This window comes from Aspergillus ibericus (genome assembly GCF_003184845.1).
Source record: "Aspergillus ibericus CBS 121593 unplaced genomic scaffold BO80scaffold_68, whole genome shotgun sequence".
NCBI classification, from domain to species: Eukaryota; Fungi; Ascomycota; class Eurotiomycetes; order Eurotiales; family Aspergillaceae; genus Aspergillus; species Aspergillus ibericus.
In genome coordinates this window covers 86,313-105,393 of record NW_020292166.1, presented here as the reverse complement: position 1 = coordinate 105,393, position 19,081 = coordinate 86,313, and the positions used below count along the sequence as shown (strand labels likewise).

At 40.4% G+C, this 19,081-nt stretch overlaps 4 protein-coding genes across 4 annotated transcripts; 1 reads left to right on the top strand and 3 right to left on the bottom strand.

Annotated features, from left to right (window-relative positions):
• Positions 1–538: 538 nt before the first annotated feature.
• On the bottom strand, positions 539–4,004 carry BO80DRAFT_250690 (basic helix-loop-helix domain-containing protein). Its single transcript, XM_025714638.1, has one exon. The coding sequence runs from the start codon at positions 3,689–3,691 to the stop codon at positions 734–736; it is 2,958 nt and encodes a 985-aa protein (XP_025570075.1). The 5' UTR covers positions 3,692–4,004; the 3' UTR covers positions 539–733.
• Positions 4,005–12,558: 8,554 nt separating this feature from the next.
• BO80DRAFT_469179 (uncharacterized protein) lies at positions 12,559–15,279 on the top strand. The gene is made up of 5 exons (XM_025722989.1): positions 12,559–12,907; positions 12,954–13,110; positions 13,182–13,529; positions 13,576–13,773; positions 14,527–15,279. The coding sequence occupies exons 1-5, from the start codon at positions 12,753–12,755 to the stop codon at positions 15,235–15,237; spliced, it is 1,569 nt and encodes a 522-aa protein (XP_025570074.1). The 5' UTR covers positions 12,559–12,752; the 3' UTR covers positions 15,238–15,279.
• Positions 15,280–15,341: 62 nt separating this feature from the next.
• BO80DRAFT_418385 (dihydrodipicolinate synthase family protein) lies at positions 15,342–16,405 on the bottom strand (the record flags this gene model as incomplete). The annotated part of the gene is made up of 1 exon (XM_025718258.1): positions 15,342–16,405. The coding sequence occupies exon 1, from the start codon at positions 16,314–16,316 to the stop codon at positions 15,342–15,344; it is 975 nt and encodes a 324-aa protein (XP_025570073.1). The 5' UTR covers positions 16,317–16,405.
• Positions 16,406–16,749: 344 nt separating this feature from the next.
• Positions 16,750–18,680, bottom strand: BO80DRAFT_418380 (phosphotransferase enzyme family protein; the record flags this gene model as incomplete). Its single annotated transcript, XM_025718257.1, has 3 exons — positions 16,750–17,712; positions 17,766–18,147; positions 18,198–18,680. The coding sequence occupies 3 exons, from the start codon at positions 18,678–18,680 to the stop codon at positions 16,799–16,801; spliced, it is 1,779 nt and encodes a 592-aa protein (XP_025570072.1). The 3' UTR covers positions 16,750–16,798.
• Between the last annotated feature and the right edge of the window lie 401 nt (positions 18,681–19,081).

Here is a 19,081-nt window from a genome sequence, read left to right as displayed (position 1 = left end):
TTTGCACAAAGTTAAGGTGCTTACTCGTATGGTTCAGATTTAGAACCGCAGGGATGTCGCGTGGTTGAGGTTGTCTGGTGAAAGTCTATCCAGCATGCACCAGCCGTCAGTCATCAAAGGCTCCGAAAGCAGCACCGGTCGTTTGCGAGACTGAGACATCGCCAGGGGGAAAGGCTGAGACAACGCCAGGGGAAGTCCGACACCTGAGACATCTGCCAAGGGAGAAGTGACACAGCTGAGACAGGTACGATCGTGTCTTGGAATACGCATGCATACAGGATGTCTCGAGGCATGCCCTAGAAAGCAAAGGATTCTCAAATACCAAGAGGGCATCCAATACATTAACGCAGGACAATATTAGGCATTACAGGCAATCGCGCGATCTCTTGGATCCGATTCCGTTCCATTCCGGAAGTTGAGGGAAGATATCTGAACAGCCAGTGTGCAACCCAAGGACGCCTTGTACCAGAGGTCAGAAATGTGAGTGTGGCATGCGTGGCAGCTATTCAAGCTGCCCCGTCAGAACAGAAAACGCCAGAAAAAAGAAGTCTGAAAATACACGTAATTGGTGAAAGAATCCGATTTAGGCATATCATTAAGGAAACGTAACGGTGATATCTCAGAGAGTTTGTCAGTGTGGCGAATTTGCACAGAGGATTAAGGAACTGCTGGGCTCCAGGCTGCAGTCTGTCATCGTACCAAAGTTCGAATAAGCCGCCGGTTGTCGTCTAATCTATTGCATCCTCACGATCTTCTTGCTTGCTTTTTTTCTCTTCTTGTCTTTCAGTTGTTTGGATTTGATCTTCTCTTCCTGGATACGAGAGTAGTCGGTCACGTCGACACCAGCACTGTGACAGAGAGACGTGCATTCGGTCTCGATGACTTGCACCAGTTGAGAGGTGAAGCCATAGAAGGCAGGGTTGTACGCATTCCGCGCCCAGTACATGAGTTCAGACGCCACCCGACCCAAGTTAGGGATGGATGGCGGCAGAATCTCAGACTTCTGCAACAACCGTGGTTGGCCGTCCGCCTCATCGTCAGAAACCGAAGACGAAGGGGTGGAGCTGCGTGAGACGGGCGACGACGGGGAGGAGGATTCGGAAGAAGACAGATAGTCCGTGTCAGAAGCCAGTACGTGAAGCAAATGGTAGACCGAGGCGAACCCGAGAAGCGTGAGGTCGACTGGGTCAAGCGGCAACTGATTGAACCAGGTGGTGGCTCGCTGGATCGTGAAAGATGCGGGCAGAGAGGTGTCGCCGGTAGTCCGTGCCGTGAAAATGGCCGCAATCATGGCGCAACGCACGGATATCGTAATCTCTTCCCGCACGGAAACGGGCAATGACGAGTCGAGAAAGTTGGTGGCTTGCTTGCTTTTACCTTTCTCCTTCGGCAACGCTGCCAGGACCGCCCCGATGTTCGCGGCGCGGTCTTGTTCGAAGAACACCGCCTGCATGACCAGAGCGCGAGTATGCGCCGCGGAAGGCTGGGGAGCGACGTCCAGAGCCAGTTTGATCTTGGCTTTGAACATATCACGGCTCTTCTTGGCGTCGGGGCCACCGGAGCTGGCTTCGAAATATCGGAGGAGTGCTCGTTGCAAGAGATGGCTGGACCACCACGCCGCAAGCGCGTCCAGCGAGGATTGAATGGCAGGATCCTCTTCCACGACATCCAGAAGAGCCTGATCATCATCGGTGCCTTCTTGCGTGGGGCGATTCCAGGTGAGGTTCGCCGCCCGTTGAACTATGCTGTCAATCATGACTTCATCGCAGTCCAATTCCAACAACGCCGCCAAGTGATTGGGCAGCGCATCCGGGTGGTTCTTGGGCATGGCTTGATGTCTCTTCCGAGCAAGGTCCCACTGATATCTGGCCAATTTACGAGCGACATCGTTAGACAAGTCGAAGCTCCACGATCCCCGGTCGCCAACCCGCCAAAGCAGAATGCGACAATGGAGCGCTTTGAGCATCATTCTCATGGGACTTCTAGGCAAGGTTCCCGCGGCAAAGATGGTGAGGACCAATCGACTCTTACTGATTTCCGCATCGCCACCGGCCAGTTGTGCGTCGATTGCAATATCCCAGGTCTTGACTCGTCCCTTCTCATCCTCCTCCGTGACCCCCGTAAGAGAAGAGTAGAGTTTCCATCCGAGGAGACACCGCAGAACGTACTCGAAGCAGCGCGACGTCACGACGTACCACTCGTGGAAAAATCGGTGACGCGGGACACCGACGCGCTGTATGCTTGTCAGCCAAGCCTGGCGTCGGAAATTCGATGCCGATAAGGTGGCGGACGCAGTCTTCAATGAAGATGACTCGTGCCCGGGACTAGCATTGAAGAGATAAACGAAGACCACGAATGCACTGCCCACGACCAATGTAGCAAGGATCAGAAAATGTGAGATGGCCCGCGCGTGCCACGAATACCAGAAGCTTCGAGCCATGGCAAGCCAGTACGCGGCCGTTGGGCTCTGAAGTGTACTTTGCAGGCTGCTTAACAGATTGATCGGAACCGCCAATAGCCCCTTAGCGGTGGATTCTGTTCTCTTTTCGCTGCCCAGACCCTCGATAACCATGAGCCCGGCCAGGGCACCGAGCATGTACTTGTTGGGGTAGTATGACCGCCTGGCACGACCCCCATGTGATGATGCACTGGTTTTGCTCGGATATTGCATGTATGATTGGGAGAAAGCGTTGTCTTTGGCGGACTCTTCCCTCATCCGCTTGAATGCATCAGGAACCGTTAATAAGCCTTCGGGAGGATAGGCGGATGTCGGGGAGTGGTCGCTGGGACTATCCTCTGCGTGCGAGAACACACTTGGTGAGGAGCTCGCGGCAGATTCCGTGGAGACGGTGTAATTGCTGGGCGATGAGACGGATGCTGCGGAGGTTAGTGACTGGTCAACGGCCTTCTCCGCTTGACGCAGTCGGTTTTTCAATGCCGTATTCTCATCTTCGAGTCGCTTGTTGCGAATTTCGAGGTGACGAATATACTCGGTTGCTTTCGACAGAATGGAGGCCTTGTTCAGCTTATTGGATGGGGTGACACCCTCCCCGTCATCATCATCGAGAAGACTACCCGACGCATTTTTCGAAGCCCGAAGGCTGGGGACGCTGTCCCTCAGCTCCGCAATCTTCTCATTCAGGTTGGCTCGATACCGTTTCTCGATGACGTTGTGTGCTCGCTTCTTGGCCGGCATCTTTTTACTGGTCTGGACGACGCCACTCACTGTCGATCCATCATCATCGCTGCCCGACTTGCGTTTACGACTTGGCCCGTCCGAGGAGAGCGGAGAGCCGGATGTAGCAGACAGTGCAGACTGTAGATCGATGCCAGTAGATCCGGTCTTCGATTGAGACATGCCACTGTAGCCTTGATCGAGGAGAGAATCAAACGGAAGATTGGTACAATCGAGGGAGATGTCTGGGGAGAAGTCGGATTTCTGGAAGAGATCGGTATTTCCTATGGACGCATTGGGCGATGTGAACGCAGCATCGAAGGGAGACTGGGAGAGATCCTTGATACCATCCGCAAAGCCCTGGTCATCCCATCTCATCCACTGCGTCCAGTCCTGGCTTGAATCCTCCGTTGTAGATTGGGCGAATGTTGTCGATTCGGCCTGCGAGTCTCGTCTGTCTGAGGATTTCAAGGGGGAAAATAGCTGAAAGTCGTTACCCATGGTGGGCATTGCCATCTTGTCCAGCGGCCAAGGCCGGGACCATCAATCGCAATCGAACTGTCAGGCGACTACCACGGGATGAATTCCCACTGTTGTCTGATATGAGGTTAGTTATACAAGGCATGAACAAGTGGCTTGAATTGAGCGAGCGATGTGGTGATGCTGTCCATGAAGCATACCTGAAGGGAAGGTCAGGAGCGAAGCCGGCTAGCAGCGGGTTTGAGGCGCCAGCGAGATTATCACCCCAATCAGACGCGCTAACGAGGCTAGGTTATGAACAGTGGAGTCTGGTTCAGGGACACTCAGGCGAGCAGTAATTGAGGGGAGGTGGGTGATGGAGGACGACGGTGAGTTGGTTGAAGTCTTCAACTTGGCTGATGATCTGTTCAACTGTTGCAGCAGTCAGGTTGACACTGACAGGGTTGTTGTGGCTCAGACAAGCGTCGGTGGCAGGCAGGCGTTTTAGATCTTATCGAACCGTTGGGCGGTTGAGGGCGCGACCACTGACTGGATTAGCGGCTCTCCGGGCGGAGCAGATTTTGACTTTGGGTTAATGAGTATGCTTCGAGATTGAATTGCAAAGGTCACCCCGCCTGTTCCGTCACACGGACGCGGCAGATAATTTAGGATAGCAAGATGTAATGGTCAAGGATAGGTGGCCAGCCATCCAAACCAGAGACCAGAGTGACCGACAGGACAAGGCAGGCAATTACTCACAGGCTTTGCAGCCTGAAGGCAAATGCTGCGCTGCTCCTCGGCCAATGCTCGGTTTTAGGCGTCGTATGATCGCGGGACACGGCGCTTCCGGCAAACCGACCCATGATGATCGTGCCAGGGGTGTTTGCGTATTACCATCACGTGAGAGGGGCAGGCTCAAACTGAGTCTGGCGTACCGTACTGGAGTGTATCATACCTTCCGCCTACGTCAGCCAATCGTGTCGCTGCCAGAAGAACAAGTCGAAGCCAATTCTTCCCAGTACCATGAATTAAATGGTCATGGCGAAAGCATCTCTTCGTATACTCACGGTCAATCCTTTCTGAAACCTTGAAGAGACCGATCACGGTATGTTCTGCAGTCGAAAGCTGAGTTCTGCTCCATAGCCGATACCCATGCAGCCCCTCCGCTCGCGTTTCCCGTCAGTGTTTCAAACGCCGTTGTTACATTGAGAGCCGCCTTTCCAGCAGGGCTTGGACCGCGATCGATCAATGAGACTGAAGACATAACCCATCTCTGGAGCATATATTTCGATACTGGGAATATGCATGATCCAAGGGCATTCTGGGTGGTGACAAACTGTGAAACTGCATTTCACTTTTTCTTGAACCAGAACAATTGGTGTTCAGGCTTAGCTGGTGAGATGTTCACCCAAAGAAGATACATATCCAAACTCTAGCAGCGTCGATCCCTTCACAAAGTTTTGAAACATGCACAATGTCCTGAGCATGGGTTCGTGTGTCGACCGTCCCATTAGCCTCCACGCCATCATACACTCAAGAGCCGTTCAAGTATTTTGGCTGTCTACAACGAGAGATCTGTTTCTGGCTCGGGATGATAACTGCTCAGTTCATCCAGTGATACACTTACAGCTGGCAGTAGGACGAAGTGCTGATCTCCTGCAGCTCGCTGTGACCCATCACCAGGTAGAGAAGTGCTGGGAGATAGCAGTCTTTCTGCAATGATGGTAGGAACGGCATATGCCTTGGTATGTCGCTGTTTGCAAAAAAAACAACAACTTGCGCAGGAATCTAATTTTTGAAATCACGCCGCAAAGCAAGGCCCTAGGGGCCTCATCTTCTAATAAGTTTCTCGTAACTCTCATCGCTATTAAATGATACTAATTTTATTAGTGTTTCTTGATTATAGCGTTGAAAGTATCTAACTAGCCTAGTTTAGCTGTCTCCACGAGGAAATTAGAACACTCCTAGGAACGCGCGTTGGACTTTTAATATAATATAAATATAATATTTAAGCATTTAGAAGTAAGTAAAGGCTCTTAGATATTTAAACTAGTTATTAATTATATTAAAAATATATAGAAATTTCTGGTAGACCTGCTAAAAAATTTTTCTAGATATTTTTAGTAATAAGAGCACAAAATCTTCCACGCAGAGATTAAAGTGTTTTACTAAAGTATGGAAAAATATTTATATTTTTTAAAAATTACTATAAAAAGATTCTTTTTCTTTACTAATATCTATAGCTAGATTAATATTACTATATAGAAAGGTATACTACTATTATTATATAGTTCGGTATAGTTAGAGTTAATTTTAATAGGTGTGCCTCTCTCTGAGCTGATAGAGGAAGCTTAGATTATTATTAAATTTAATAATCTAGAAAATATGATTTAATTCTATAAGATATTTCTAAGGGATATTTTAACAAAGATTAAAAAAATATATATCTAAGTTTACTAGACTAATATCTTCCTTTTTTTAACTACTATAAAATTCATCGCGGTATAATAACTTAGATTAGATAACTTAAATCTTAATTTTTATTTTATTACTAAAATAGAGACCGCCCGGTAGTACTTCTTATAGATATATTAATTCTAAAAGAACGCGGTTATTTATTATCTAATCTAGAGGATTATGGTTTATGGGATGTAGATTAAATTAATTAATCTTATTTAACTAGAGAGGACTAATAAGGCCTTATTAATAGATAATATCTATTACTAGAAAAATAATATTAAGATTTTTTATATATATTAGTTAACTGTCTCTTCTTAGGGCTTTAAGAAATAAAAATCTTCAGTAATTATTATTAAATTTATTTTTTTATTCTAGTAAACAAGATAATTGAATATAGTATTATATAAGACTTTTAGATTCTAACTATAATTAAATATAATTAAATATTATATATCTATTAATATTACAATTATTAATAATATAGTTATATAGGAAATATTTATTTTAATTAAATAATTTATACATACTGCGCGGAGTATTACCAGACTTATAAATATTTATAAAAGAAGATAGGCAGAATTAAAAAATTAAAATATATTAATTATAAGAATATATATTATACATAGAGCTGGATGTGTTTAACTTATAAAAAAAAATATAATAAATTATAGTTAAGTTCGTTAAAAAACTATTTAAATATTACTATTTTATCTCTTTCTATTTCCAAGCTATCTTATTTTTAATAAGAATAGTCTCTATAAGTAAATTATTATAGAATAATATTTCTAGAAATAATAGTCCTAGAAATACTATTATATTTTTTATCTAGTAAATTAATAGTAATATAATAAATATAATAAATATAATAAATATAATAAATATAAAAATAATAGATCTAATACCTGCTAAAGTATATATAATAATAAAAATAATGAGTAAGGGCAAATAGGCTAATTATAGAAGTAGAAATAAGAAAATAATAATATTAATAATCTTTATAAAATTATAGATTAGACTAATCCTTGAGTTTCAGGTAAGCTAATTATTTAACTATAAGATTAGATAATAGTTTGCTAGAAGAAAGATAATAGTTAGAATTATATATGTATAATTAGTAAATAAAATAATCAAAATTATTAGTATGTAATTAGAGAGGATCTAATAAATCCTATATTTTAAGTCTAAATATAATTTTAAATATAAAGTACTAGTAGCCTTATAGGGATTATAACTAATTTAATTAAAATCTATATAAAAAATAATAAGAATATTAATAAGAATTAATAATAATAATCCTAATTCTAATTTCTATATTTTAATATAGGTCTTAAAAGTTCTCTTCTAGCTTTTAGAATAGAATCTAATATTTTCTAGTTTAATATTAAGTAAATTACTAAGCAGCTCTATACCTAGTATTATAATATAATCTAGAAAATATAGAGCTAATAATATAAAAAATGACTTACTATCTTATTATATTTATTTATATTATGAAACCAGAGAAACCCTAGAAATACTTAAATAATAAATAAAGAATTATTATAAATTATCTAGTATAATATAAACAAATTAAAAAGTATAATAATAAAATATTTTTTATAGGACTCTCAAGTCCTCAAGATAAATATTATTATAATTTAAGAATTATAGAAGAATCCTATTTTAAATACTATATATAATCCTACTTATAATTATTAGTTATTATATTTAATAGTTACAGTAAAGGGTCGGGTGCAAGTATATATATTTATTTCTAAAAAAATTAACTTAAATAAATAATAATATATAGAGTATTTATATAATATATAGAAGTTTTATTTCTGTAATAAATACAGGCGGATCTTATATTTATTAAATATATATAATAATAATAATAAAATAGCTATAAGTACTCTGATAAATCTAATCCTATTAAATAATAAGTAATTAAAAGATAAAGATTAATTTATACTAAATAATTTTAATCTCTACTACCTTGTGTAGGGTGGTAAGAATATAAAATCTAATTTTAAAATAAATTTATTATTAATCTTTATAAATAATATTAATTTAGATTTCTAGTTTAAATTAAATATTATTACCTAAAAGTATATAGACTATTAAATTATAATTAATCTAGTTCTTAATATCTCCAAGCTAACGAGCTGCCTAATAATATATGAAATTATATTTATTATATATACTAATTCTAACTATCTCTTAATAGCTATAATTATTAATCTAGATATACTATTAGCGAAGCTAATACTAAGAAAAAATTAAAAGATTATAAATATAAAGAAAATACAAGAATTTATTAAAGTAAATATAGAAAGAGGGTTATGGTAGAGGCTAGTAATAAAATATCTAATTCTTATATAGATTAATATTATTATAGACTATCTCGTGGAAATAGTATAATATACTATTATAAAATCTATCTTATAGATTTATTCTAGTGAGTAGGCTAATCCTAGATTTATTCTAGAATACCGCGAAGTAATAAATATAATAAGAAGAATAAGACACGCATATATAAATGAATAAATAGAAAAAAGATAAAAGGAATATATAATAATAAAAAATAAAAAAATAAAGATTATTAAGTATATTTTATAAAAGGTTTATTGAGATATTATATATAGGGTTACGGAAAAAAAGCTCTATAAAATATAATAAATATTATAATAAATTAGAAATAAAAATAAGAATAATAGGATTATTTTAATTTTATAAAGTTTTTCTAGCATTATAAAAACTATGGAATAAAAAATAAAGGCTTTTTAATAAATTTTTTTTCTAGAATCTTTAGAGGCTAACCTATCTAATATTAATATAATTAAAAAATTAAAGATCCTAGAATTCTCCCTAATAATAGAGTAGGAAATATGGAATATTATTAAATATATTCTTATAAATAAAGTATCTAGTATTAATATTATTTTTAATTATATATAGTACGTGCTGGTAAATAAAAAAATATTTATTAATATACTTATTATAATTTTTAATATCTATATATAGATAAAATATAATCTTGAATATTTTTAAAAATTAATTATAGTTATTTTTTACAAGGGGGGCCCCTGTAATTTCTATTTATTTAAATTATATAAATTAATTATACTGCTTAATATTCTTGGAAAATTATTAAAATTAATTATTATTATATATATTATATAGATAATAGAAAAATATAGTTTACTTCCTTATAAATATCTTAAAGATTATAAAAGTATTTTAGTTAACTATATAATCTAGATAATTCTTAATAAAATCTATAATATTTAGGGGAGAAATCACGTCACTAGTTTATTATTATTAGATATATTAGAAATATATAATTATATATTATATATATATCTCTTATACAATCTCAGATAAGTAAAATTAGGTTATTTTATATTATAAATAGTAGTATTCTTACATAGTTATATTACTCAGTTTTAAATATAAGAATATTTTAATAAATTACTATTAATACTGAATAATATTTTATAAAATTTATTTATTTTACTAATTTTATTCCTACTATTTAATATCTCTTTTCTTTGAGCTTATTCTAAATTCTACCCGGAAGAAAAGATCTAAATATTTAATTAAATAAATAATATAATTATTCTAGTTATTTTTAGAAACTATGCTACTAATAAGTAATTATTTAAAAAAATTCTTATTAAAGCTAATACGTGGTTATGATACTATGTATTAAAATTTATACTTAATAAATTTAAATTTATTTATTTTAGAAATTCTCGTGTTTTTAATCTTAATTTAAATAAACTAGATAAACTATCAGAGATTATCAATATCTAGAAATATTATAAATAAAAAAACTATAATTATCTACTTATTATAGTTCTTATTAATTTATTAATTATTATTTAATTCTTAGAATTAGTCTAATATCTTAGTATCTAGTTTAATAAGATTCTTTTATTTAATACTTACTAGACTAAGGTAGTCGCTAAGGCTAGTAAAAGTCTTGAAACTTTTTAAGATATTATAAACTTTATATAGAATATTTTAATTATTTTTATATATAGAATCTACTATGTAGTAGTTATTCTATAGTTATTATATAGAATTACTATATAGTATAGTCTTGCTAGCTAATAGATTCCCGTTAAATAGTAGACTTATATAGAGATAAAATTTACTAGAATCTAGAGATATATAGTTATTTTAATCAGTAAAACTTTTAAAAATATAACTATAATTATACTTAATATTAAACTTTATCTACTACCTATGAGATAACTTATATAATAAATAATTAAGAAAACTATCTTACATATTTAAACAGGGCTAGAGATTGTCCGATCTTAAGGCTTAAAATATTAATATTATAAAAAAATATTTATATTTAAAGGTATAAACCTACTTAAAGTCTTTAAATAAATAAAAAATATAGTTTTTACCTCTATTATCCCGCAACGGAAAGAGGTATGGGAAATCTATAATATATTTATACTAATATTCTAAAAGCTATATATTCAATATAATATTTAATTTTATAAGATTATACTTACTAAGTATAACTAGCTTTACTATATTAATATTATTATTTTATATATAGATAACAGCACCTACCGCGGAGATATAAAAGTTTTTATAGTTAATATCTATACTAGATAAATATAACAAGTATATTTTAGCACTAAAATAAATTTAACTATATATATAACTAAATTAAAGAGAATTAAAATAATTTTTTCTTTTATAAGAAATATTTTATTAAGATACAGTCCTAGCGAAACTTATATTTTCACTAATAACTAGATTATAATCTAGATAGTAAAGGTCTCTAGCCATCTATTTAAATAATAATATATAAAAACTATCTATAACAGATTCAGAGCTTTATAAGATATAAACTTTATATTTTATTAGATTCCTGCTTATATAAGGATTGAAGAAAATAAGATTATAAACTTTAAAGTAAAGCAGGCGGCAGAATACGGGACTAGACTAGAATAATAAATAATCTAACTTATATCTATTACTAAAAAAGCCGTTTATAATAGATTCTAGAAAAAATAGGCTAAGTAGTAAAAAGTAGAGCATACAGTAGTGCTAATATAGAGATTAGTAGAAATTCTCTTTAAAAAAAAGATATTAATACTTTATAAGAATATTTTTAAAATATATATATTTATGATTATATAGATGCGCATACAGAAAATTAGACTTATATACTTTCTCTATAAGATTAAGATATAAAAAAATAACTAATATAATTATAGAAAGAGGTTCTAGATCTTTAAATATATACTTCTAGCGTATTCTCACTTTATAGGACTATAGAATTAAATACTTAATAAGATTACTATATGAAGGTCTATTCCAAGAGATAAGATTATAAATTATGATTTTATTATATTAGACCTGCAAGTAATCTGTTATATTACTAAATTCATATTATAAATAGACTTATTCAGGCAGTTTAGTTAAATTAAACTTAATCTTAATCCTAATCTTAATCCCAATTTAGGTTAGAAACACGTAGGCCTCAGGACTATAGAAATAGATACTAAAAATACTAGATAGAAAGATCCATACACGCCCTAAATTAAATCATCTAAAAAAAATCACACGCACCAGAAGGAATATACATATTGGAAGTAAAGAAATAGATAAAGAATAGAAAGAATAATAACTTATAGATAGCTGGCTAGACAGCTAGCTAGTCAGCTATAATATTTATTTATAATTATTTTTATATAACTTCGCTTCACTTTCAGTATATCTAGTTTAGTTATGTTAAACTACAGTAATAACCTTCCTATATTATGATATACGTTATTTTATATGTTTACTATGAGTTTAAGAGATTTGATAGTGTTTAGGGCCATATTCCTGCTTTAAACAGTGAAGCACCTGCATAGCTAGCATCTTACTTAGCGGGCTCGATCGGGTATAAGAATATGAATTGAATTGAATTGAATTGAATTGTCGCTGTTTGCATCTTGGAAAGTTTATCTGCTGTTCAGAAGTGGTGGAGGGCAATCTCAAGGGCTACGTATCTGCAGTTGCCTGGCGACCTTGCGATATCGCTGTCAAGTTGTAGACAATGAGAAAGTGGGGGTGTAGCTATTATGTGATCTACGCCACATGATAGAAACGGAATTATCTAGATCAAGTTTCGTATACTAGTTTCAATTTGCTCTTATGGATTCGTGCAAGTCAGATATCCACATGTCTCTGTGACGGAACTCGAGATAATATAAAAGTTTGTGAATTTTTGTCCTCGCAGAGTCGGACCTATTTCCCAGGAGGATCTGCTGGGTTCAGATATCACAGATACATGTTACATGTGACTCGTTATAAAGGCCTGTTTTATCGCAGCAGAGAAGCTCCTTGGGTCCGGGCGTTGAACGCCGCGGGGAAGGGTTGCGGGGCAGACATGCATTGCCCGACAGGGTAAATCTTGCGAACTACAGCTACTCCCCAAGACAACATCATTTTGCGCTGACTCCGACACTGTTGAACACACATGTTCTTCTTTATTAGGGGCCCAGTCCGCCTATATTTCCTATTATGTTGAAGATTGTATGCATCACTGCATCGTGGACTCAAGATATATATACTTCTAGCAAACCCCTCCGATGCCATACATACTGCAGCCACCGCACCGAGAAATCATCGACAAGATTCCACTCAATCAGTATCGACAGTTATGAGCCCGCAACAACCGAATCAAGGAGTCTATATTGACCCCGCTCATAATCTCTATATCGCAGACGCAGAGCCAACGCTTGAGCAGGTGATCGATGGATCGAGCCTAGAGGAGGGAGAAGTCACAGTAGCTATCAAATACAGTGGGATATGCGGGTATACCTCCTTCCTAAATACTAATTGCTAAGCTAATCCCAATAAGCTCCGATGTACATTTTTGGAAACACGGCGGGATCGGCCCATGGGTAGTCAAGGACGCCCATATCCTGGGGCACGAATCCGCGGGCGTCGTCGTCAAGGTTCACCCATCTGTCACCAGTCTTGCGATTGGAGATCGCGTTGCTGTTGAGCCTCACATTGTGTGTAAAGAATGCGAGCCGTGTATCTCAGGACGGTACAATGAGTGCAAGAAGCTGCTGTTTCGCTCAAGTCCACCGTCTCATGGTCTCCTGCGGACTTATGTGAATCATCCAGCGGTATGGTGGCACAAGATCGGGTCTCTCACATACCAGCAAGGCGCATTGGCGATCCGGTGTTGATATGTGGTGCGGGGCCGATTGGACTGGTGATGCTGGAATGTTGTCGGGCTGCGGGAGCGTATCCTATTGTTATCAGCGATATTAATCCCGCTCGACTGGAGTTTGCACAGAAGTTCGTTCCCGCTGCTCGGACATTGCTGGTTCGAGCGGATGAGGACGACAAACAGTTTGCAGCTCGCGTGGTGGAGCTTATGGGCGGGGAGGACTCCGAGCCAGCGATTGCCCTGGAATGTACCGGGGTCCAGAGTTCAATCGCAGGGGCCATTCAAAAAAGACCAGCTACAGTTCCCGTTTATGCGGTTGAGCGAGCGGGAGATTGACCTGCAGTTTCAGCAGCGATATGTCAACATGTGGCCGCGAGCCATTCGGGTATTGTCGAGTGGGATGATTGATTTGAGCAGGTTGATCACACATGAATTCGCCTTCAAAGACGCGCCCAAGGCATTTGAGACGGCGTCGGATCCGAATAGTGGCTCTATCAAAGTGTTGATCCGGGGGGGCAGAAGAATGATGACTGGCCCAAATGCCATGGAGTCAAGGGTTACTCTTCAATGGTTATATTGTCAGACTTCTACGATCAATCCTACTATCAAATTTATTGAGCCGTTCAAGGGTGCCACACCGCGTCCCCTCTGTCATCCGACATATGAATAGCTTCGGTAGTAAATGCTCACTAGCTATACCTTCGTCAAGTGAAGTCCCTCGTCTTGCATCTCCATTCTCGTAAAATTACATCCGCCTCCATGGCTTCTATAACCTTCCAAATAGATACAGCTTTTCCACGGTATGTACCTGGGACTAGGACACGGACCTAAGGATCCCATGTAATTGACTCAGTACATGATAGCTCCTAAGCACTTGGTTACTTGTCTGTAGACCGCCAGCTCCTCGGACCTTGGCCATGATATCGTGATAGGATTGGCAGAGTGAAGGATTCTTGCTTGAATGGAAGATAATCGAATCCTTACCTCATCCCTCAGTCCTGGTGTCATTACGAGTTTCATACGCCTCAGCACCTAGGCTAGATGATCCCCCCTTGCATCTGACAGATCACATGATGGCTGAGCTTATCACAAACTCTTAAAGTCTGTTCATTCCTTCTCTCGTACCCCCTCAACACCCTGTACAACCTATGTTATCATGTCTTATTCCTTAGCCACCCCACAACTTTCGAATGTAGGATTTTTCTTCATATCCGTTTGGGGACTGAGGGCTTGGTCAAGCTAACTTTACTAGACCATCCAGCTAGATGGCCATGAGATCCTCGCAACCGAAATCGAGCTAATAGACCCCCAACGAACCGTATACCGCTTCAAACTTTCCCCAGACTCACATCGACACACAATCCCCAAAACAGCCACCTCCATCATCATCAAACAACAAAAAGACGACTGGGAAGAAGAGTTCGAAGATGAGGAGATGGCCTACAAGACATTAGAGCTGCTCCAAGGGGACGTGATCCCATACTTTTATGGTCGGGGGTATTTTGACGGACGACCTGCACTCATACTATCGGATATCAATGGGATTAATTTAAACGATCTAGCTCACAGCAATGACAACATCCCCGAGGATTCGTTACAAGCTTATCTCGAGGAGGCTTTTCATAAGCTTTCCAGACAGAAAGCTCTGTATTGGGACCAGAAATTAGATAACTTTTTGTTATGTAATGACCAAGGCCGTGGAGATAGGAAAGTGATGGTGGTTGATCTGGAACAGATGGAGTTTCCTAGTCGGATTCTTCCTTGGCAGCATTCGATCAACGAGGAAGCACCGAGATCGTTGATGGAACAGTTTAGAGACAAACGAAACCCCAGGCGTACATCATCTCCTCTTGCACTATGGTTATCTGGACATGATGAGAGTGTCTCCCTCAGTGAGCGAGAGTATTTGGCGCCTGTTATCCATCCGGAAAGTACCACGAGACCTGCCTCTACTTTAGCTTGAACAGGACGGAGAAGGAATCTATAGCCATGCAAATAATACGACTATCAACAAGTCGAAGAATACATTCTCACAACAATAGCTCATTCTTTATTTTCTAACTGGAATTACAACCCCCCCTCAATAACCGCCACCTCCCCCATAACCTCCCTAACCGCCTTCTTCGCCCCCTCCGCCGGCTCCTCATACGGCGTCCGGGGCTTCAACTTCTCCTCGGCCCCCTCAATCCCCGCCGCCGCGGCCGTAAACACCGCAGCCGCATACTTGGTCGCCGCAATACCACTCTTACAAGGACTTTCCGCGAGGGCAGCCTTGCGCTGCAACACCGTGGCCTCCTCGATCTTCCCCTCCACATACAACTGATAAACCCTCGCCGCGGTCTTGGGAAATACATTCGCAAACGCCGCAATACACCCCGCCGAACCCGCCGCCAACCCCCCAATGAGGAAATCCGACTGACCACCAAAAATTGCAAACTCGTCTTTGGAAAACGTCCCCGCCAGCCGGGTGATCTTCCCCACGGACCCACACGTCAATTTCACCCCCACGACATTCGATACCCCGTCTGGTCTCGTCGCCGCAGATTCGCGCACAATCGCGGTGATGGTTTCCGAGTCCAGATCGACGCCATTGCACACGCCGGGAAAATTGTATACCACGACGGGGAGGGGGCTGTGGCGCGCGACGTCCGCGAAAAAACGTTTCACGACGGCGGGGGTGGTGGCTTTACCGAAGTAGGCCGGGGGCAGGACGAGGATGTAGTTTGCGCCGGCGGCGGCGGCGTCGGTGGCGAGTTCGAGGACTTGTTTGGTGGAGTGGGCGCCGACGCCGGCCATGAGGGGGTAGTTGGGGCCGACGGCGGCGCGGGCGGTGCGGATGAGTTGGGCGCGTTCTTCGCGGGTGAGGAGGAAGGCTTCGGAGTTGGTGCCGAGGATGACGAGGCCGGTGAGGCCGGTGGTTGAGAGGTATTGGTAGTATTGGTGTTGGGAGGGGAGGTCGAGGGTGTCGGTGCTGTGGTTGAAGAAGGTCACGGCGGGACACCAGACGCCGGGTTGGGGGACGTGGGGTTGAGAGGAGCCCATGGTGGTGGTGGTGGTGAGGACTGTGCTGTGGTATAAAGATGGATTGAGGGTGGAGGGTTGCAATTGAGGTGCTAGATACTAGATGCTAGATCATGCAGTGAATGGTATGATTGAGGTTACTATATACTCGGAGATGCGGGGATGGAAAAGAATCCGGTCGGGATCCGTTGCCGAACGCTTATCAGCGGGCGCTCATCCCGAATGTTCGTGCAGGTAACGATATCGGAGAGGTGCGGGGAGCATCAGCAGGAGCTACTAGTATTGAGGGGTAGATGCACTGCCAGGGATGTATGTGTAAGCGGAGTAGTGTGGGATGGATGCCAGTTGCCAGCATGATGCTCAGTAAATTGATTATCCTACACTACATGAATCTATATACAGCCATCTTATCATGATTATTATAAAATAAGCATAATACAAGTAGTTTCTATTAGCCCGACTTAAGAGGGAGCATTGGAATACGTCTAGATCAGCGAAGAATGTTAATTGTCCTTGAACGGCCAGACAGCCCTCCATCGGTTTCTCTCTTCATCTGTCACCGAGTGCCGGTTCATGAATTGCTCCCTGCAACGCACAAACCGCTCTTTATAGAGCTCGTAATTATCATGATTGACCCAGCCATCCCATCCCCGATACGCACCAACTTGGTGGAGAAATTCCTCCATCAACTCAACACCGGCAGCCCATTTTGCCGCGTCTTCTCTTTGCGTTTCCTTCTCCTCCGCGGTAAAAGACAGCGGACAGGGAATAGACGGCCCAATAGAACTGGACCATTCCTCCTGAAGTTTTATCAGCATTCCCTGGACGATTGGTTCCCCATCACTAAAGAGAGAGCCCGCCAAGCCTGTGATCTGGCCAGAGAGGGAATCTTTAAACCGCAATGCGTGAGCGATTTCAGGACATTGCCGAATCAGTTGGATATCGTAGAGTTTGTATAGTGACTGGGCGGCTCGGAGTTTCTTCGCATCAAGCTGTTCTTCCGGACTAAGCTCATCAAAATTGTCGGGGAGATTGATCGATTCTAGTCCCTCGGGGATGGGACCATCAAATTCAACTATGGCAGGATGGCGCGCCTGGAGAAAAAGAGGCGACAAGTTCACCGCCTGCCAGTCAATAATGGACAGAATTTCGGTTGGCTGGTCCGGATTAACAAAAATATTGTCTCCATGTAAATCCGGATGCCAGAGGACGGGCTTAGAGAGCTCTTTGTCCTTCGGTAATAGTAATGGTGCGACCTTAATATAATTCTGCAAGGTCTTCTGCTTGGATTCTGCAGTAGGTTGATACTGGCCCGGACCATAGAAGAATCCCTGAGGACGCGGAAAGGTTGGAAAGGACTGCACGCACGCAAGCTCACGGTAGGCCCGAGAAAGTACATAGTCCTCAAGAGACTCCCCTAGTATAATCGTCATTAGACCTGTTTGTAAGGTACCAGAGGAAGATACTGACAAGGCCCGCGGTTCACATCAACAGCGTCTCTACCATCATCGAAGAAGGTCCGGTTCGTAGTAGGACCGACCGCAAAGACCGTATCTACCGTGTCTTTCTTCGAACCAATGCCAACAAGCTGGTTCGGTTGAACTTCCGGGAGATCTTTTGCATAGTAGAGACTTCCATACATGGGAAATCGAGAGGACGTAAGTCTTTTCTCAAATCCGACGAGTTGTTTCACAATTTGAAACTTATCGGAGCCCGGCATACCATCCCAGAGCTTGCTTAATTCAAGCCCGCGGCTCTTTTCCATGATGATATACTCGGCTCCAACTGGGTTTTCAGTCGAGGAGCTCCACGAGTATACCTGCGGTGTTGGAACATTTAGTACATTACGGACCTGGAACCCGCATTAGATAAAACAGAACGAACCAAATAAGATAATCTCACATAGTCCATGGTGGCCACCTCACTAGCCGTGGTAAAGTGCGGGCGCCCTGCATTTGGGTTGGGTAATTTTGCAATGACTTCTTTGTTATCGTCCATCGTGATGAGAAAGACCTTGTTGAAGTTCCCTTCTCGGAGCTTTTGCACTTGAATACCGGACTGGGATCCTGTTACCTGCATAGCAATGCGGGCGAGTTCGTCCAAATTAAATTCGACATAGCGGCGGGAAAGCTGTTCCTTCTCGTTCCAAAGCCATCGTCCAGAAGTGTAACGATACAGACTCTCCTCGTTGCAGTCTATTGCAGATATTCCGGCACGGGGGGCAGGGGTCGACGATGTGTGCAATTGACACGAGTTCCAGTGTTGAAACTGCTGCCTTCCCCAGGCTCTCGGATATGCTATACGATATAAACAGAAACAGATTCCATTAGATATTGAAGGACGTATACGCTGTCTGAGGTGACCAAAATCCCTGAGTGTATACATTTCGTTGAGGAAGTGATTGTTCCAAGTTCACTTCGGAATCCAAATACCGCAGCCTCCCGATCACATGATGAACGCCCCTGCATAAGGCTGTCCAGGCCACATTGAGGCTAAAAATATGCTGTTTGCTGATTTCTTGGATTGTGATTCATTTCCACAATTCAATATCTCGCTTGGACCCGGAAGCAGCTCTGAATCCGAGATCACAATCAAGCAGGGGGGAAGCTGGTTGGGATGAACCAAAAAGAAGAAGTAAATAAATAAAACTAAAAAGAAATGGATAGAGAAAATAAATGTTAGATACCACATCCATTCCAAAAAAACTACACTTTAGTAAGCAATAGATGAACATCTCCCCGCTTGCAGCACTCGCCACTGTACGGAGTAAAGCCTCGCCCTAGTCT

Excerpts from the sequence above, each read along its gene's own strand:
- BO80DRAFT_250690 (XM_025714638.1), bottom strand. The coding sequence starts at position 3,691 with ATGGCAATGCCCACCATGGGTAACGACTTTCAGCTATTTTCCCCCTTG.
- BO80DRAFT_469179 (XM_025722989.1), top strand. The coding sequence starts at position 12,753 with ATGAGCCCGCAACAACCGAATCAAGGAGTCTATATTGACCCCGCTCAT. Across the intron at positions 12,908-12,953 it reads AAATACAGTGGGATATGCGG|CTCCGATGTACATTTTTGGA; the intron begins GTATACCTCCTT and ends AATCCCAATAAG. Across the intron at positions 13,111-13,181 it reads TTGCTGTTGAGCCTCACATT|TCCACCGTCTCATGGTCTCC; the intron begins GTGTGTAAAGAA and ends GTTTCGCTCAAG.